At 47.8% G+C, this 17,300-nt stretch overlaps 1 protein-coding gene across 4 annotated transcripts in view; it reads left to right on the top strand.

The window, feature by feature from the left end:
- The window catches only part of GSE1 (Gse1 coiled-coil protein), a 319,547-nt gene that overhangs the window by 282,197 nt on the left and 20,050 nt on the right, over positions 1–17,300 (top strand). For all 4 annotated transcript variants that reach the window (XM_070761849.1, XM_070761851.1, XM_070761850.1 and 1 more), the window contains exons 5-9: positions 9,380–9,567; positions 10,313–10,510; positions 11,793–11,984; positions 12,073–12,368; positions 13,841–14,168. In XM_070761849.1, the coding sequence (XP_070617950.1) occupies positions 9,380–9,567; positions 10,313–10,510; positions 11,793–11,984; positions 12,073–12,368; positions 13,841–14,168 (1,202 nt within the window). The remainder of the gene's footprint in view (positions 1–9,379; positions 9,568–10,312; positions 10,511–11,792; positions 11,985–12,072; positions 12,369–13,840; positions 14,169–17,300) is intronic.

The raw sequence follows: 17,300 nt of genomic DNA on the forward strand, positions 1-17,300 counted from the left end.
TATCTATCACCTTATTATCTATCTATCTATCTATCTATCTATCACCTTATTATCTATCTATCTATCTATCACCTTATTATCTATCTATCTATCTATCTATCTATCTAATCTATCATCTATCTATCTATCTATCTTTCTATCTTTCTATCTTTCTATCTCTATCTATCTATCACCTACCTACCTACCTATCCATCCACCTACCTACCCACCTACCTACCAAATCTATCCATCCATCCATCTCCACTTTGCCCGTGACCTTCTGAGGCTGTGGTGCCCAGGACTGGACACCTACCAGGACATATTAGAGTGGATCAATGTCGGGACACCATGTCTTTGATAAAACAGTATTTGTCTTTTAGCAGCTGTCATCGCACAGCTGATTTGGATTTAACCTGAGGTCACAAGGAGACCCAGAGGCTCTGTTGTCAAGCCAATGCTTCCATCTTATTCTTGGACCTTTCATTGTTTGTATCCAGACACACAACTTGACATCAACAGGGGGGGCTCTATTTTTTCCATCTCTGTTGGTTGCTCCTGCCTTCAGTCTTTTTGAGTCTTCTTCCTTTCTTTTAAAGTATTATTCATCCCTCCCAGCTTTGTGTCTTCTGCAGATTTGACAAATATCCCCCCCAAATCCCTCATCATATCACTGATGGGAATGTTGACATGCAGAAGACAACACCACCACCACCATCGACCCTCCACTTGATCCTGTGTGTGTCCCAAGCCAACTTGGACCAATTAATGAGCTCCAGTCATTCAACCGTCCTTCAAAATAGCCTCTAGGCCATTTTGAGTCATTACATAGAGGAACATCTGTTGAGAGATGATTGAAGGCTTTGATAAGGTCCAGGCATGCTATAACTCTGGCCTTGCCTACTCTATTAAGCTAGTGATTGTGATCCCTCTATGTAGAGCACTGGTGAGACCACATTTGGAATAATACTGTGTTCAGTTCTGGAGACCTCACCTACAAAAAGATATGGATCAAACTGAACAGGTCCAAAGACGGGCTGCAAAAATGGTGGAAGGTCTTAAGCATAAAACTTATCAGGAAAGACTTCATGAACTCACTCTGTCTAGTCTGGAGGATGGAAGGGAAAGGGGGGACATGATTGAAACATTGAAATATGTTAAAGGGTGAAATAGATTCAGGAAGAAAGTGAACACAAGAACAAGGGGGCACAATCTGAGCTTAGTTGGGGGAAAGATCAGAAGCAACGTGAGAAAATATTATTTGACTGAAAGAGTTGTAGATGCTTGGAACAAACTTCCAGCAGACGCGGTTGGTCAATCCACAATCAGTGAATTGAAACCTGCCTGGGATAAACATATATCCATCCTAAGATAAAATACAGGAAATAGTATAAAGGCAGACTAGATGGACCAGGAGGTCTTTTTCTGCCGTCAGTCTTCTATGTTTCTAGTTACTCTATTGAAAAAGACCTCGGCTGGTTGGTTGGTTGGCCCTGTTTTCTTGCCAGGAGTTCACGTTGGCGTTGGCTAATAATAGCTCCCACCTTTTGGATACGGCCTCTGGTAGAACTAGGATCCCTGTCCATCTGGCACAGTTGGCTGCTGCTGATTTCTGCCCTGGATTTGGTGGTTGTTTCTTCTGTGCCGCCAATGAAATGCTTGACTAACCTGCTTATTTTATGACCCACCATCAAAAAGCTTATGGATTGGTATTTGCTGTGCTTGTAGCCGTCTCCTCGGGCATTGGTGTCTTCCCGGAATGATTAATGGCCTCCGGGAACAAAGCTGCTAGTAAATCTTCACGGCAGGAGAAAATACATCTCCTCCCCTCCCTTCTCCCCCACGCCTCCCTCATTACAGCCCAGCCTGGCAGAGGAGGGTCATGGGGCAGGCAGGGGCACACACACAGTGCCCCCTACAACGGGATGCTGTGCCCGGAATGTAGAAGAGACCTCGGAGGTCTTCTAGTCCAACAAGTACAGTGATACGTCGTCTTACAAATGCCTCGTCATACAAACCCGGGGTTTAAGATTTTTTTGCCTCTTCTTACAAACTATTTTCACCTTACAAACCCACTGCCACCGCTGGGATGCCCCGCCTCCAGACTTCCGTTGCCAGTGAACCCCCCCCCTTTTTTTTTTGCTGCTGGGATTCCCAAGAGGCTCCCCTCCATGGGAAACCCCACCTCCGGACTTCTGTGTTTTTGTGATGCTGCAGGGGAATCCCAGCAGAGGAATCCCAGGAGCGCAAAAACGGGCGCTTCGCTGGCAACGGAAGTCTGGAGGTGGGGTTTCCCAGCAAGGGGAGCCTCAGTGAAATTGCAGCATTGCAAAAACACAGAGGTCCGGAGGTGGGGTTTCCCATGGAGGGGAGCCTCAGGGGAATCCCAGCAGCACAAAAAGGGGCGCTTCGGCTGGCAAAAGGGGTGAATTTTGGGCTTGCACTCATTAATCGCTTTTCCATTGATTCCTATGGGAAACATTGTTTCGTCTTACAAACTTTTCACCTTAAGAACCTCGTCCCGGAACCAATTAAGTTTGTAAGACAAGGTATCACTGTATAGACAAATGGTTATCCAATCTCTTCTTGAAAACTTCCACTCTTGTAGCACCCACAACTTCTGGAGACAAGCTCTTCCACGGATAAATTGTTCTAATTTTCAGGAAATTTCTCCTTTGTTCTAGGTTGCTTCTCTCCTTGATTAGTTTTCATCCATTCTTTCTTCTCCTGCTTTCAGATGCTTTGGAGAACAGGTGGGGTCCCTCTTTCTTGTGACAGCCCCTTAAATATTGGAACACTGTTATCATCTTCTTCTTTTCATTAAACTAGACATGATCCAATAATAATAACAACAACAACAACAACAGAATTGGAAGGGACCTTGGAGGTCTTCTAGTCCAACCCCCTGCTTAGGCAGGAAACCCTACACCACTTCAGACAGATGGTTATCCAACATCTTCTTTAAAACTTCCACTGTTGAAGCATTCATAACTTCTGGAGACAATTAAGCTCTGTCAGGAAATTTCTCCTTAATTCTTAGTTAGTTAGTTAGTTAGTTAGTTAGTTAGTTAGTTAGTTAGTTAGTTAGTTAGTTAGTTAGTTGTTTTATTTATTTATTAGATTCGTATGCTTATGCTGCCCCTTGGACTCGGAGCGGCTCACAACAGGAATATAAAATACAAATCCAATGATTAAAAACAAAACAGTTAAAAACCCTTGATTAAAAACACTCATACAACCCAAACAAACCATACATAAAATGAAGCGACCGAGGGGAGTGAATTTCCCCATGCCTGGCGACCAAGGTGGGTTTTTAGAAGTTTGCGAAAGGCAAGGAGGTTGCTTCTCTCCTTGATGAATTTCCATCCATTGCTTCTTGTTCTACCCTCAGGTTCTTTGAAGAATAGCTTGACTCCCTCTTCTTTGTGGCCACCCCTGAGATACTGGAAGACTGCTATCATGTCTCCTCTGATCCTTCTTTTCATTCAACCTGCCATGCCCAGTTCCTGCAACCGTCCTTCCTATGTTTTAAGCCTCCAGTCCCCTAATCATCTTTGTCGCTCTTCTCTGCATTCTTTCTAGAGTCTCAACATGCTTCTTGCATCGTGGGGACCAAAACTGAATGCGGTACTCCAAAGTGTGGCCTTACCAAGGCCTTGTAAAGCGGTATTAACACTTCGCGTGATCTTGATTCTTTCCCTTGGTTAACGCTGCCTGGGAGCCCCTTGGCTTTTTTTGCCAGCTGGTTCATATTTAAATGATGGCACAGACAAACCAAGCCCCTTGCAAGCTCAATGAGATCTCTCTGCTTCGGTCTCTGCAATTGCAGACGGCTTTGTCCTCTGGTCTCTTCCCATCCCTGCTAGGAAGTGTGAAATGCAATGCCATTTTTCTGGGCACCCGTTCTCCAACATCCTCCGAGGCCTTTCCCCCTCTTTCCTGCTGCCTCTTCTGCCGCCCTGCTGCTTCGCTTGGGCCCCGGTGCCTGGTCCATGCAGCCTCCTGGAGAAGGTCAGGATTTGTCTCTTGGCTGGTTGTGGCAGGAGAGGACCGGGTGTGGGATGCCCCAGGCGGGTGTTGCATTCTGAGAAGGAACAGCTGTTCCCGCTCATTAAAAATTCCGATCCAGGGCCCATCGCTATGAATTAATTATGGCCAATGGATCTTCGGAGGAGATTTGCAAGTCTTGAGGAGTTCTCCGCAGCTTGCTTGATGTTTGTTGTATTCATATTTAATAAATACACTTGGAACGGTCTCCCCTGGTGCCTGGCTGGCTGTGAGTGAATCCCAGCTAGGTCGTATCTTCTAAGGCAGTGTTTCCCAACCTTGGCCATTTGAAGATACCTGGACTTCAACTCCCAGAATTCCCCAGCCAGCATTGGGAAACACTGTTCTAAGATGACACCCAAACAGGGACTTCATCTTTGGAAGAGCAGTTTGTATGCAAAAGAGAAGCCTTTCACCCAGGTTATGAAATTGTTGGAAGAGAATATTATAAAGAAGAGGGAATCCATTTATTCCCCAAAGCACCTAAAGGCAGGACAAGAAGCAATGGGTGGAAACTAATCAAGCAGAGAAGCAACCTAGAAGAAATTTCCTGACAGTTAGAACAATTAACCGGTGGAACCACTTGCCTCCAGTAGGTTTGTGTTTTGCCCTTCCCAGGCTCCAAAGGTTTCCCTGGATCTGGGGGAGGGCAAAAAAGCCCTCCCCCATTACCCTGGAGACTCTCTGGAAGCCAAAACGCCCTCCCAGAGCCTCTGTGCAAGCAAAAGTCAGCTGACCAACACATACATGCACATTGGAGCTGAGCTAGCGCAATTGCTTGCGTGCCAGCAGATATGGCTCCGCGTGCCACCTGTGGCACCCATGCCATAGGTTCGCCATCACTGTTATAGGTATCCCTGCCTAAGCAGAGGGTTGGACTAGAAGACCTCCAAGGTCCCTTCCAACTCTGTTGTTCTCTTCAAGTCCAAATGCAAACTAAGGAGTGGTTCTTTTTTTCCCTTTTTAATCCTGTCTCAGTGCCATCGGTAGCTCGAACCAAACATTTCTGTGATCCGATCTCTCAAAACAACAGCTCCCTGCCTGGAGCTGCCCCATCTGCTTCCATTCCAGCTGAGTTGCTTTCCAAATTCTGACTAGAACAACATCTGCCCCCTTCCCTCTCTGAAGACTGCCAAAGTAGACATTAGCTCCTATTCGGGGAATACCAACTGCTAAACCCGGAATATTGGCAAGCAAAGGATTAGCTGAGGATCCGTAACAAAATCCCCCTTTCCAAAGCTGTTTAAATACATCGCCGTTCCGCGTGTAGAACCGGGTAGGCGGAATCTGAGAGGGAAGGAGGGGAATGGATGCCGGGAATTCTTGCAGATTTCAGATTTGATCTCTGCACAACTGGTGGAGAGATGCTAAGCCATCTGGATGGATCACCTTAAACCGCAAATATGTTCTGCATGGGTAGCACCTCTTATAGGAAGATTTGACCCAGGGCCAAAACAAGATCATCATCTCCACTTGTCTTCTTCTAAATTTTCCCACCCTGTCTCAAATAACTTTGCCAATGTGACGTCATTGTGGCTTAATGCTCCTATAACCATGATCTGTGTCCACAAATGCATTGAAGAGAAGAGAGTGTTTAGGACCGCTAACAGTCTACTGTTAGTCTACAGTAGACCGCTAACAGTCTACTGTTAGCTAAACAGAGACAGACTCAGATGGAGATACAACATCAAAGGCATATTACAACAACACCAATTAACAATGGTTGAAACCTCCAAAGACCAAGAACTAGAACTTTGTATCTCCCTCGATGTTGGAAGGGGTAAAAGAGGAGGAGGAGGAGGGGGTGAGGAAGGAAGGAGAGGAAGAAGAAGAGGAGGAAAGGATGAGAGGAAGAAAGGATGAGAAGAGAATAGAACAGATTTTTTATTGGCCAAGTGTGATTGGACACACAAGGAATTTGTCTTGGTGCAGATGCTCTCAGCGTACATAAAATAAAATATACATTTGTCAAGAATCATATGGTACAACACTTAATGATTGTCATAGGGGTCAAATAAGCAATGAAGAAGCAATATTAATAAAAATCTTAGGATATAAGCAACAAGTTACAGTCATACAGTCAACATGGGAGGAAGCGGGTGATAGGAATGATGAGAAAAACTAGTAGAATAGAAGAGGAGAAGGAGGAAGAAAAGAAGGAAGGAATGAGAGCAAGAGGAAAAATAGGGAAGGGAGGAACGAAGGAGAGGAGGAGGAAAGGAAGGAAGGAAGAGGAGAAAGAGGAGTTCAGGGCAGTCCCTTTTTGGACAGAAATACTTGAGTAACCATCAAAATAATATCTCATTTTCTGTCTGTGAAAAGCACCACTTACTGCAGTGCCAAAGTGCCTTTTTCCAAGCTTTCTTGTGAAGAAGAAGAAGGAAAAAAAATTAACAGCCAGTATACTCTTTGTTCCTCAAGTACGCGCATTCTGCAATTGGAATAAATTATGCAAATATATATTCTTTAATCTGCACTGTATATCCTACTTTCAGGATTGAAGTCTCTCTGTAATTAATATGCCAACCGCAGAGTCTTGAAGGGGGCAAAGCGATTCAGAACCGGGCGCTACAAATAGTCAGAAATAATGGGGAGCAAGAAAGGAGTTTTCCAGTTACGTTTTTGTCAGATGTTTCCACGTCTTTCTTCCTCCCTGTAGCAGGGAAAGCTCGGAATGTGGAACTTTACAAAGCGATTAATTCCAAAGGAGATCCAAATGGGCAGGGGAGATCACCAGGGTGAACACCTGGATCACAATACTTGGTGAACGTGGTAACCATTAAGACAGTGTTTCCCAACCATGACAACTTAAAGATATCTGGACTTCAACTCCCAGAATTCCCCAGTGTCTGCTGGCTGGGGAATTCTGGGAGTTGAAGTCCAGATATCTTCAAGTAGCCAAGGTTGGGAAACACTGAGTTAAGAAATAGTAATCCTATTGAGGTGGGCAGAGTATGTTCTGCAAGGGCAGGGCTCGAATGGACTCAATAACAACAACAGAGTTGGAAGGGACCTTGGAGGTCTTGTAGTCCAATCCCCTGCTTAGGCAGGAAACCCTACACTACTTCAAGACTGGAGATCAGGCGCCAACCCAGCATCTGTGGAGGAGGTCCAGCCAACCCTTCTGTTTCTGAGCCAATTCCAAGCAACCGTTGAGCAAGGGAGAGCAACTTTGGATCCGGTCTTCTGCTAAGATCGGCTCTTTTAAGCAGAACTGGCTCGGCTCGGCTCTTCTGCTGGAGACCATTGTTGGCTTTTGGGGTGTCTGGGGATCAGAGAAACTAATCAGGACGAGGAGGAGTGGGGTAGCTGGAGGGCCTGGCAGTGTCACACTCTCGTTCCATCATGAATAGACTAGAATAGAATTTTATTGGCCAACCGTGATTGGACACGCAAAGAATTTGTCTTGGTGCAGATGCTCTCAGTGTACATAAAAGAAAAAGAGACATTTGTCAAGAATCATGTGGTACAACACTTAACAATTGTCATAGGGATTAAATAAGCAATGAATGCCGGGCAATAGAATAGAATTAGAATTAGAATAGAATAGAATAGAAAAGAAAAGAAAAAATGGAATGGAATAGAATAGAATAGAATAGAATAGAAAATTAGATTGGTATGGAATGGAATGGAATGGAATGGAATAGAACAGAATAGAATTTTATTGGCCAAGTGTGATTGGACACACAAGGAATTTGTCTTGGTGCAGATGCTCTCAGCGTACATAAAAGAAAAAGAGACATTTGTCAAGAATCACGTGGTATAACACTTCATGATTGTCATAGGGGTCAAATAAGCAATGAGGAAACAATCAATATTAATAAAAATCTTAGGATACAAGCAACAAGTTACAGTCATACAGTCCTAAGTGGGAGGAAATGGGTGATAGGAATGATGAGAAAAAACTAGTAGAAATAGAAGTGCAGATTTAGTAAAAAGTCTGGCAGTGTTGAGGGAATTATTTGTTTAGTAGAGTGATGGCGTTGGGGGAAAAACTCTTCTTGTGTCTATTGTCTTGGTGTGCAGTGCTCTGTAGCGACGTTTTGAGGGTCAGAGTTGAAACAGTTTGTGTCCAGGATGTGAGGGGTCGGTAGATATTTTCCCCACCCACTTTTTGACTCGTGCAGTCTACAGGTCCTCAATGGAAGGCAGGTTGGCAGCCGTTGTTTTTTCCGCAGTTCTGAATCATCCGACGTGTGTTGTGTGTTAACCTGTCTGAATAGCCACAAGGCCTTTGCCCGAATGAAACATCTCGAGCATTGGGGGGGGGGCATTCTTGCATCTCCTCTCCTGACCCCCCCATCACGCGCAGGTGATTGCCCAGAGAACATCTGGCTGGGATTAAGCCAGGGAAGGCGGTGGGGCGCCGAGAGAAGGCCACGTATGGCTCAAACCAGATGGTGCCGCTCCCCCCTTCCCACTTTCATCGCGCCGCGGCGTCGCCAGAAGAGCCGTAATGGCAAAAGACAAGCAGATGTTTCTGCAGCTGAGGCCGTGGCCGTCCCACTTGGGGGAAACGACCGGTCACAGATCATTCTCTGCCCCGATGGTGCTGCCAGCTTCCTCCCTGCCGTTACGGCTTTTGGGCACGCTCCGGAGCGATCTGGAATCGCCGCCAGGGCCCAGGAGCAGCTGTCTTCTCCGCTGATGTGAGGCTTGGCCCACCAGAACAGCTTGGCCCCAGGCCCTGTTTTTCCTTCCCGGGGAGAATTGTCGCCGCAACAAATACAGGACAGCCTCTCTCGCTGTTTGTCAGGCAACTCTGCCCCCCCTCCCAGGTAGACCCCCTCCCCAAAAATAGCGTGTGAAGCCAAATGCTACAGGGAGATTCCGGTCACCAAAGGGCGAAAAGCCAGTAGATCACTCTGCATTAAAGTTACTTTTAAAGTTGCCTTTTTGCAAGCTGTTTAGGGGTGAGTTGCTGTCAGATTGTCAGTGTATATCATGCCTTTTGATGTCTATCTGTTTATTTGTTTAAATAAGGGCTCTCCAAACTTGGCCACTTTCAGAGTTGTGGACTTCAACTCCCAAAGAGTTGAAGTCCACAAGTCTTAAGGTTGCCATGCTGGCTGGGGAATTCTGGGAGTTGAAGTCCGCAAGTCTTAAGGTTGCCATGCTGGCTGGGGAATTCTGGGAGTTGAAGTCCACAAGTCTTAAAGTGGCCATGCTGACTGGGGAATATTGGGAGTTGAAGTCCACAAGTCTTTAAATGAACCAGCTTGACTTAAACGATTACCTCGCCACTCCTGATATGCAGGGTCTAACGCTGAGGCCTGTGTTGTGCCTTTTATATTCTTCCTGCGTCCCTTGGGGGTCTTCTCTGGATGGGAATCATGGGGCTTGTGTTCCTTTTCAGCAAGAAGCTGGCTCCCGAAGCAGCGGTGGAGGCAGCAACGGGAGCCGTGACCGCCTGATCCCAGAGGCTCCGTTGCCCCAGGAGAAAGGCAGCGGCCCCACCGTCCCTTCACATTTGCTGGGGGGGCCTTATTCCTTTGCAATCCCACCCAACTCCATCGTCCAGGATTCCCGCTTCCCACCTCTCAAGTAAGTGAGGCCAAGGAGTGTGGGGGCGATCCCGACCGTTCCCAGGTGGGCTGCTGGCAGGACCTTTGACTGGGCGCCAAGTCAGCCGTGCTCCTTTCCTAAGGGGGTTCCCGTTGGCTCACTGCATGTTGGGGCATGCAACCATGGATGCCCAGAGGTGGGGCCTCCAGCTCATGGGGGAAGTGAGCTTGGAGATGTTATTGCAGAATTCATTTCCTTCCTCCCTCCCTCTTTTCCTTCCTTCTTTCTTTCATTCCTTCCGCCCTACCTCCCCTTTTCCACCCTCCCTCCCTCCATCCTTATTTACCTTTCTTCTTTCCTGCCTCCCGCTTTTCCTTCGTTCTTTCCTCCCTCCCTCCCTCCCCTTTTCCACCCTTAATTCCTCCCTCCCTCTTTTCCTTCCTTCCTTCCTTCCTCACTCCCCTTTTCCACCCTCCCTCCCTCTTTTCCTTCTTTCCTCCCTCCCTCCCTCCCCTTTTCCACCATCCCTCCCTCTTTTCCTTCCTTCCTCCCTCCCTCCCCTTTTCCACCATCCCTCCCTCTTTTCCTTCCTTCCTCCCTCCCTCCCCTTTTCCACCATCCCTCCCTCTTTTCCTTCCTTCCTCCCTCCCCTTTTCCACCCTCCCTCCCTCCATCCCTCCCTCTTTTCCTTCCTCCCTCCCTCCCTCCATCCCTCTTTTCCTTCCTTCCCTCTCCCTTTTCCTCCCTCCCGCCCTCCCTCCCTCTCCCTCCCTTTTCCTTCCAGCCTCCAGCGTCCTGTCCACCACGTGGTGCCTCCTAGTGCCGTCACTGAGGACTACCTGCGGAGTTTCCGGCCTTACCACACAGCCGAGGAGCTCCGCCTGTCCTCCCTGCCTCCCCTCGCCTTGGACCCGGCCACGGCTGCTGCTTATTACCACCCCAGCTATTTGGCTCACCACCCTTTCCCTCATCCGGCTTTCAGGTAAGAGAAGAGTTGAGCGAGAGGGAAGTTGCCCTCCTTCGGTCCTGGCCTGGTCGGGCAGCCGCACTTGGTGAAGAAGTCCTGTCCTTTGGAACCACCACTAATGAACCCTCTTGGCCCCTAGAGTGGAAGGTTCTCGGAGGCGGAATCAAACCCAGCAGGTTGTCACTCAAAAGAGCAGCAGGACTTCACAGGATGGGCTGCTAATTTGTCCTTTGAACGAGTCCCTGTTGAGCGGGCCCAGCTGCTGTCCAGCTTCCCCCCAGCTAGCCGGGCATGCTGTGTCCATGGAGATCTGAAGGACCTCTTGGAAACAAATGCCTTCAAGAGCCTCCGAGAAAGCTGAGCATTTGCCTCCAGCTTCTCTCCCTGTGAACGGGTCCATCGTGTACTGGAGTCTCTGCGGGCTTGAGAGCACATGAGGATGCAGTTGGAGGTTCCTTAAGGTCATCTGAGAAGGTTTCTAAGGGACCCCCATCCAGTGAGCTTGGCTCAGTTGGTGATGAATGACTCTGCCTTCTGAGTAGGGGGGCTGGAATGTCCTTTTTGGAGCCCTGCATCCCATAGCCAAGCGGTTAGATTTTGAGCAATAGATAATAAAGCTTTTGATCGAGGTCAATCACTGGGACCAGAAGGTTAGTCTACCGAGCTTTCGGACTCAGGCTGGACATCGTCCTCAGGGAACCTCTTTCTGGTTGAGGGAACCTATCTCTAGCTAGAGCAGAAGTCTTCAAACTTGGCAACTTTAAGACTAGTGGACTTCAACTCCCAGAATTCTCCAAATTCTGGAAGTTGAAGTCTAAAAGTCTTAAAGTTGACAAGTTTGGGAACTCGTGTGCTAGAGAGAAGTTCCCTGGGCTCCAGCACGCATCCGAAAACTTGGAAGGCAGAACCTCTGGTCCCGGTGACTGGCCCAGATTGGATCCTGCAACATTATCCTGGGATAGGTAGATTTACCTTCATTCGTAATAGAGTTTTCGTTTACCTAGGTCTCTTAAGAATATTACAGTGCCCTTCTATTTGGTTTTATCCATTTGACTTTTAAGCGAGGCTGCTATTTTATTATTGTTTATCACTGTGGCAGCTCTGGTGAATGATTTTGTGGTCAAGGAAGGATTCATGTATCTTCCATACAAGTTAGGAATGAGGGAAGCAAGAAAGCTGTTGCGATCATTTCTGCCCAGCCTTGCCAAACTGAAGCTTAGCTAGAAGCATAACGTGATTAAATTTTATGGGATGCTGGCCGTTCAAAATAACCTAACGACTCTGTTTCCCCCTCCAGAATGGATGATTCTTACTGCCTTTCGGCTCTGCGCTCTCCTTTCTACCCAATCCCAACTCCTGGCTCGCTGCCACATCTCCACCCATCGGCCATGCATCTCCACTTATCGGGAATGAGGTACCCCGCCGAGTTGTCCCATTCCTCCCTCTCTGCACTTCAGTCGGAACGCCTCTCCAGCCTGACCGCAGAAAGGTACGGCACGTCATTATGCTTCGGGCGATGGGCAGGCAAACGTTACTCCCGGATTTCCGTGAGCTTTGTCCTCTTCTCGACTTTGCAGGTTGCAGTTGGACGAGGAGCTGCGGCAACGGGAGCGAGAGGAGCGGGAACGGGAAGCCGATCGGGAGCGGGAACGGGAGCGGGAACGGGAGCGGGAAAAGGAGCTGGAACGAGAACGGGAGCGAGAGCGGGAACGGGAGCTGGAGAGGCAGCGCGAGAGAGCCCGGGAGAAGGAGCAGAGCCTCATCAAAGCCATGGAAGGCCCCTTCCTGTCTGTCTCAGAGTTGCAAGGGCCGAGGACTCACCCCGCCGAAGAACGTGTCAAACCATCGGAACAGCTAACGCCAAACCGAGCAGGTGACCTTCTGGTGCTTTCTGCCAGACAGTCGGAAATGCCCACTAGTCTATTTCCAAGGACAGAGGGAGGAGAAACAGACTCCAAAACCGAATCTCAGACGGGGGATGAATTCATGGGACGGTTGCCTTACATTTCTTCCTGGGTTGCTTGGATTTCATGCAGTTTCTGCACATAGTTGAATGCCACCTGTGGCTTGTTTGGGCCAAGGGTGTTCTGTGCAGTCAAGGGTGTTCCGTGCTGCCATGCTTTCCTTCCTTCACCTAGCTGATTTCTCCCAGAACGGTGTGAATAGGCAAAGGCATTTTGTGCAAAATTGTGTCCTAGTTGCCCTCCTGCAATGCTCAAGCTGGACAGATGCTCCTCGTCTAGACCAGTGTTTTTCAACCAGTGTGCCGTGGCACACTAGTGTGCAGCGAGACATGGTCAGGTGTGCCGCGAAGAAGGAAGCTCAGGTTCCAGTCTCACAATTTTTTGCTGAGAGAGAGAGTGAGAGAGAGAGAGAGAGAAAGAAAGCAAGAGAAAGAGAAAGAGAGAGAAAGCAAGAGTGATAGAAAGAAAGAGAGAGAAGGAGAGAGAAAGGAAGAAAGAGAGAAAGAAAGAGAGAGAGAAAAGGAAAGGAAGGGAGAGAGAGAGAGAGAGAGAAATGAGCAAAAAGGGGAGGAAAAGAGGGAAATGAGAAAATGATTGAGACAGAGAATGAGAGGAGAGAGAGAAACAAAAGAGAGAGAGAGAGAAGTGACTCTTGATTTAAAGCATATGATAAAAAGCACCCAAAGAATAAGAAAGAAAACCCCCCAGCCCTCACCTGTTTTTGGAAATGGTTCAAGAGTGTGTATACACACAGACACAGGGGGGGGGGAGAGATAGGGATGGAAAAAGAGAGTGTCTTAGGGTGTCATTTTGTGTCATTTTGGTTGGTGGTGTGCCCCAGGGTTTTGTAAATGTAAAAAATGTGCCATGGCTCAAAAAAGGTTGAAAATCACCGGTCTCGACAGCGACCTCCCAACGTTAACAAATTGCAGGGCTCCTTTTTCCAGTGGTGTCTATTGATATAAATATATACAGTGTTCCCTCGATTTTCGCGGGGGATGCGTTCTGAGACCGCCCGCGAAAGTCGAATTTCCGCGAAGTAGAGATGCGGAAGTAAATACACTATTTTTAGCTATGAACAGTATCACAAGCCTTCCCTTAACACTTTAAATCCCTAAATTACAATTTCCCATTCCCTTAGCAACCCTTTAGATTATTACTCCCCATATTTATTTATTAAAGTTTATTTAAAAAATGTTTTTTAAAGGCAGACGAAAGTTTGGCAATGACATATGACGTCATCGGGCAGGAAAAACTGTGGTATAGGGGAAAAAACCGCCAAGTCTTTTTTAATTAATATTTTTGAAAAACCGTGGTATAGACGTTCCGCGAAGTTCAAACCCGCGAAAATCGAGGGAACACTGTATTTCTTTCCCCGCAGAAAAACCAAAGGACCCTGCTGCTGCCCAGGCCCCGAAAGCGGTCCAGCTCCCGTTGCACCAGCCATCTGCCTCTCAGCACCTGGTGCCTGGCTTGATTTCCAGCCACAGTTTATTCCCCCCGCCCGGAAGCAGCGCAGCCGCCGCGCTCCTCATCCAACGCACCAACGAGGAGGAGAAATGGCTGGCACGCCAACGGCGGCTACGGCAAGAGAAGGAAGACCGCCAGTCCCAGGTGTCCGAGTTTCGGCAGCAGGTCCTGGAACAGCAGTTGGACATCGGACGTCCAGCCGGGCAGATGGAAGTGGAACTTCGGCCAGAGAACTCCAGGTAGCGGCTGGCGGCCTTGGCCTTGTGGTGGGAGGTGATGGTGGCTGAGCTGGCCCCCTTTGGCTCCTTTCTGGGCTGGGCGAAAGTAGCCGCCTGCCACCAGTGACACGGCCCTTCCCAAGGATCAACAAGACCAAAGTTTCCCTCTGTTCCTAGCTTTCAGCAGCCAACACCTCATGCCATCTGACAGCTGCTTGGGTGCCCGGAGAGAAGGGGTCGGGTGGTCTCCATGCCATCAATGGTGACCAGGTGTCTTGTCGCTTAATTCGAGCTCTCTTTGGCAGATGGAGGGGCTTATAAACCGGATAGGTTGGCACAGTTGCTTGCTGGCCTCAAAGTGGGCCTGAGTGGTCCAGGCTTGATATTTAGGTCTGAATTCTGATCTGCTTGGCCAAGAGCTAGAGACGCTCGCTCTTCTGTTGGACAGCAGGCTGTTCTGACCCACCGGGGTGAGGGGGGGTTTTTTGACGCTGAGCTGGAGATCAGGCGCCAACCCAGCAACTGTGGAGGGGGTCCAGCCAGACCTTCTGTTTCTGAGCCGATTCCAAGCAGGGAGAGCCGCTTGGGGTCTGGCCTTCTGCTAAGGTCGGCTCTTTTAAGCAGAACTGACTCGGCTCGGCTCTTCTGCTGGAGCCCATTGTTGTCTCTCGGGCGTCTGGGGATTAGAGAAGCTAATCAGGATGAGGAGGAGTGGGTTGCTGGTGCGCCTGGCGGTGTCACGCTCTCGTTTCATCATCCTCTCATGCTGGAGATGGCTCACCTGTGTGACAGACATCGTGGGAAGGCTTGGCAGCTCGGCGTTTTTGAAAGCCCACCATCCAGAGACTCCCAAGACACTTTGGCTGGACAAGGGATGCAGCAAATGCTACAATTTGCCGCACATAGTTTGTTATAATCGTTGCAAATCTATATGCGCCTGGCTTCCTTCTCACGGGTAGATAAACTGTCTCAATTCTCCCATCTTGATATTTTTATAAGCACGTTTGGGGGAGACGTTTGCCTATTGGGACTCTTCAGTCATCCAGGTGCTTTTTTTCCAAAAGGCAAATGGACTTTCTGGAGTTCTTTTTGTCTTCAAGAACTGAATGTGAAAGGGTTGAATAAGGTTCAGGAGGGGTTTTCAATAGGAAAGTGAACCCAAGAACAAGGGGACACAATCTGAGGTTAGTTGGGGGAAAGATCAGAAGCAACGTGAGAAAATATTATTTGACTGAAGGAGGAGTAGATGCTTGGAACAAACTTCCAGCAGACGTGGTTGGTAAATCCACAGGAACTGAATTTACACATGCCTGGGATAAACATATATCCATTGTAAGATAAAATATAGAAAATTGAGCCTTGGTGGCGCAGCAGGTAGAGTGCTGTACTGCAGGCCACTGAAGCTGACTTGTAGATCTGAAGGTCAGCGGTTCAATTCTCATTACCGGCTCAAGGTTGACTCAGCCTTCCATCCTTCCGAGGTGGGTAAAATGAGGACCCGAATTGTGAGGGCAATAGCCTAGCTCTGTTAAAAAAGTGCTCTGTTAAAAAAGTGCTAGTGTAAGCCGCCCTGAGTCTAAGGAGAAGGGCGGCATAAAAATTGAATAAATAATAAGTAGATAGATAGATAGATAGATAGATAGATAGATAGATAGATAGATAGATAGATAGATAGATAGATAGATAGATAGATAGATAGATAGTATAAGGGCAAACTAGATGGACCAGCAGGTCTTTTTCTGCCGTCAGTCTTCTATGTTTCTAAGAACCGAGGAAGCTTCTTGGAAGAGAAGCGAAAAGTTTTCAAGGACAAGGGGAAAAAAAAGTCAAGTTGCCTTTTGGAAAAGCACCTTCGGGGCGTTTTTGAGGACACGGTTCAGGTAAATCTGCAGACGCTGCCTTTTGGATTTGCTGTCTTTACAGAAGGGCTTTCAATTCTTCTCGTCTGTGGTGCGAAGTCTTTTGTGGTGCTCCTAAGCGTGCTGTTTTGTTGGGCCCCGGGAAGGCTGGCATTTTGTTCCGTTTCTCCTCCCGTCGTAAATTTTGTCTCCTGCAAGCTCTTCGCAAAGAGGCGCTCTGTCTGCCCAGCAGTCGCGTAATGTATCGCACTGGGAAGCCGCCATCGCTGTTTCAGTACACGGCACCCTGGCGCTCTCGAGTGGGAATCGGTTCAATGCCAAAGCGGCGCTTATCGGGTATCTGCCGTTGTCCTTTCGCTGCCTATTTAAGGATTACACGGTTGTCATTCTCTGGGTCACTTGAGCGTAACTTTGGGGGAGGCTGGTTTCACGTTGGATTCTCCGAGCCTGAATGTTGATGGGCAGGTGAAATTGGCCACCTTCCAGCTATTAAGAGTCTGGATGTCGGAATAGAAAGATTGAAATGCATGTTGGAGGTTGTCTAATTTAAGGTTTGTTTATTAGAGTTGGAAGGGACCTTGTGGGTCATCTAGTCCAACCCCTTGCTTGTTCTGTCGGGCTCTCTGGTAGAATCCTCCCAAAAATGCACAGATACAATTTCAGACACACACATGTTTGAAAATTCAAAACAATGTTCTTTATACTGAAAATTCACTTAACCTAAGCCCTCTTTTGGTATAGCAAAGAGCACTTGTTTCCAAACAAACTGGTAATTTGTAGAAGTCCCTTATCAGTTCTGTGATACTTATCCTGCAGCTGTGAGGCAATTCACAGTCCTTCTTTCACAAAGTGAAAGTTCTGTAGAGATTCTCCGCCATTCAACTCCTGGTTCTCCCAAAAGTGCTTTTTCAGGAGGCAACTGGAGTTTCTTCTTTCATCCAAGATCCTTCCATTCCCCACTATCCTGTCAGAGCTGAGGAAGCTTCTTGGATGAGAAGCGAAAAATCTTCAATGAAAAAGAAAAGTCCAGTTGCTTCCTGAAAAAGGATCTTTGGGATTGGTAAAGTTGGAGATCTCTGTTTTAGGCTGTTTAATTTACCGAGAGGTCATTCCTGTTTCGGGAAAAGCAGGCTAAACCAGGAGGCTTTCTCGGACATGCAAATCCTTCCTTTTCCTGTGGTTTAATTCATGGAGGGATTCTTTGCAGGAGAGACGTTGACCACTGTAATGGATTCTAAAAGTAGCTTCCTTTTTGGTTAACCAAGCTCGGTTGGCTACTCAAAAGCTTCTTGCC

The sequence above is a fragment of the Erythrolamprus reginae genome, chromosome 9 (genome assembly GCF_031021105.1).
Source record: "Erythrolamprus reginae isolate rEryReg1 chromosome 9, rEryReg1.hap1, whole genome shotgun sequence".
Classification (NCBI taxonomy): domain Eukaryota; kingdom Metazoa; phylum Chordata; class Lepidosauria; order Squamata; family Dipsadidae; genus Erythrolamprus; species Erythrolamprus reginae.